Raw genomic sequence first — 3,031 nt, forward strand, 5'->3', positions numbered from 1 at the left:
GAACTAAGGCAACTAAATCTTAAAACCATTATATTTGACATATTAGTATAAAGGACTGAAACAACATTAAACTTAGTGGTGGTTACTTATATGTGAAGGTTAGAAAGTTGAACCCAAGTTTCCATTAGACCTTTTCACAGGTTCAGTATTCAACCACTCACTTTTTCTGCTTCTATTGATGTCACAAATTCTTTGAATTTTGAAAAAAAAATCCATTTGCCCACCATTCCACTGTCTTTATTAAATTGTTAACAATTGTATTTAAAAAGTACTTGACAAAAGCAATAAAATGAGGGGCGCTTTAAAATAGATATAAGAAAGTAAATATTTTTAAGGAGATAAATTTGAGAAGCAAGGTGGCAGGGAACTTCTCATAAAAACAATACATTGTGGTCAGTGACTTTCAAGTCAGGGGCAGCCCAGAGTTTGAAGAAGCACTTTCTTGAGTAGGTGAAAGCCAAGAAAAGTCACAGCTGTTACCAGACGAAATTAAGCATAACTAATAGTTTGATTTGTCTGTGTAGCAAACTGAATGCTCAGGAGGAGAAAAATGTTGAGAAGCATTGATATAAATCATCATATTTGCCAGCACACATATCCCCTTATTTCCCCAAAAATGAAACAAACATATTTTAAAATACTTTATTTTCATGTTCCTTGTGAAAACATTTAAATAAATATTTAAACCTCTCCACAGAAACACTGCATAATTAGCACTAAACAAGGCATTGTGCCTTACAAGAAAGACATAAAATGTCCAAGGGATATTTAGAACATTTTAGTTCTTAAAGTTTCAACATGAGAAATGTTGACCACACACTGAAATCGTTTCAATAAATAAAAACTCAATATGCTTCTAAACAGTCACAAAGATAGCCATGCACACACATGTTCTTACCCTCACAATGATCTCACTGGCTATTTGTTTGGATGCCCCAGCCTCTGTCACAGTGGCTAGCATGTCGTGGGCTCCTCATAAATATCACTATAACGACCAAAGAACATCTGAAAACCTTTTACCCTCAAATTAAATACAAATCAGGTTTGAACTAACTTAGGTTTAACATAAAATAAACAATAAGCGCAATGGTGTAGTGTGCAATTGGATTCAATCATATGCTTAAATATTTTACATGTAAATATTAACATAGAATATTTGAGAACAAACACACAAATAAACAGAAAAACTCTCACAAGAGACGTTCAAACACATGAAATTCAATCCAGATGACCTCTAGAGATCTTTCTCTTTTTCCTCTTCTATTACTATAAAGGCAGGTCCTGCTTCAGGAACTGAGATGAGCTTCCTCCTGGCTAGCTGGAGTTGCCACTATCATGAGAAAATGGTTGTGGTTAGTAAGTGTTCAGGAAAGCTGACTGCCCAACACTCTTCTCTTGCCCTGTCCCCTGGGCTCCAGAGTTTTCTGGATGCAGTTTCCCCAGGTGGTCATTTTCTGAGACATCTGCACTATATGGCAGAGACCTCAGGCTTTCAGACCTCCTGTTCAGGAATGGACTGGGAGTGCAGAGGCAGTCTCTTACTGTAATATTATTGGCTAAACAGCCAGAACCTTTCTGTCACACAGAGCCTCACTTAAGCCTCAGAGCAGCCTATTTTTCCCCCCATTATGCTGAGTTGCAGATAAACTGAATCATTTTCTTTGAGTGACATGATCCCGGATTTGTACTCAGTGAGATGTCATTGTAACATCCTGCTCTTTGTCACTAAACTTTTACAAAAAAACCAAGGGGTCTGCTTTTCTCTTTTTGAAGCCCAAGCAGTTGGAAGGGAAATGACTGGCTTCTTAACAGGTGGAAAGCCTTTTAGCACAACTGACCAACTATCAACGAGAATTTTAACAGAGGTAGTTTTACCTGCATTCACCAGAACAGGGGGGGATGGAAGGCATTGGAAATAGGCTATTGCAGCAGAGCAGATTAATGACCTTAATGAAAACTGTAGTTGTGAAAATAGTAATCCCCATTTCTATCTTGCAGCTAACTCCTAGGTTTCCCTGGTATAATTTTCAGGGGGCAGATGCCAGTATTTCTAACGAGCGGCTCCGGTAGCCTGTGTCCATAGGAACCCACACTCACGTGTTGAGCATCCTTTGGATGATTTTCTTGACCATGGGGGCTGCGGGGTTGAGACAGGCGTCCCGCCCGTTCTTGAGCGTGGCTCTGCGAAGAGAAGAGGGGCGCGTGAGCCCGGGGGGAGGTTGGGGTCCGGGCCGGGCGGCGGGAGGCCAGGGGCGGGACTCACATGACTTCGGTCTGGGCGCAGTGGGGTCCCGGGGACGTCACCCTCACGCTCTGGATGTTCTTGGAATGGATGCCCTGCGTGCTCTGTAGGCACTGGCAACGCAGCTCGGAGACCACGGGCGCCCCTGCAGGGGAGAGACGCGCTGGGTGAGCAGGTGGGCCCAGCAGAAGGCCACCCGAGCCCCGCCCCGCCTGGGCCTCCGGGATCCCAGGTCCCACCTGCCACGTGCCGACCGGCGGCCATCAGGAGCAGGAGCAGCAGCGCCGCCCAGAGCAGCCGCGGGGCGCGGGGAGTGGCGGGGGTCGCGGCGTGGGCCATGGGCTCGGCGGAGAGGGGCGGAAGGCGAGCGGGGGGCGCCTGAGGTGCGGGCTCTGCGGCTCCCGAGACGGTGAACCCCTTTTATGCCTGGCGGGGTTGGAAAGCCCGGGGCCTCCGACCGGGAAATTCCCGAAAGGAAGGCGCGATCCCGCCCCGGGGAAAGAGGGACGGGGGAGGAGGCTCTGGGGAGGGGCCCACTGGCGACGTTCCAGCCTCGCCCTCCCGCGGAAGGCTAGCGGACTGGGGTATTCACTGCTGTCCCAGATCCCTGGAGGGGGCGTGAGTCGAAGCCTGAGTTACCGCCTGAGAGCATGGGGGCCAAGTGATCCCAGGGCGAGGGCAGGGAAACCAGAGACAGCTGGGGTGGACGCGGAGAGAAGACGAGGGGGGGAGCGAGGGGGGTGGGGGGCACCGCGTCTCTAGAGAATGAGAGTTGTGGCTCCTTCGTTA

General features: G+C 47.8%; 1 protein-coding gene across 1 annotated transcript; it reads right to left on the reverse strand.

Annotated features, from left to right (window-relative positions):
- Nucleotides 1–1,353: 1,353 nt before the first annotated feature.
- On the reverse strand, nucleotides 1,354–2,581 carry CXCL1 (C-X-C motif chemokine ligand 1). Its single transcript, XM_008059500.2, has 4 exons — nucleotides 2,482–2,581; nucleotides 2,264–2,387; nucleotides 2,098–2,181; nucleotides 1,354–1,501 (listed from the first exon to the last, which is right to left on the reverse strand). The coding sequence occupies exons 1-4, from the start codon at nucleotides 2,579–2,581 to the stop codon at nucleotides 1,354–1,356; spliced, it is 456 nt and encodes a 151-aa protein (XP_008057691.2).
- Between the last annotated feature and the right edge of the window lie 450 nt (nucleotides 2,582–3,031).

Source organism: Carlito syrichta, unplaced genomic scaffold (genome assembly GCF_000164805.1).
Source record: "Carlito syrichta isolate Samal-C Ts95f unplaced genomic scaffold, Tarsius_syrichta-2.0.1 Scaffold91562, whole genome shotgun sequence".
Classification (NCBI taxonomy): domain Eukaryota; kingdom Metazoa; phylum Chordata; class Mammalia; order Primates; family Tarsiidae; genus Carlito; species Carlito syrichta.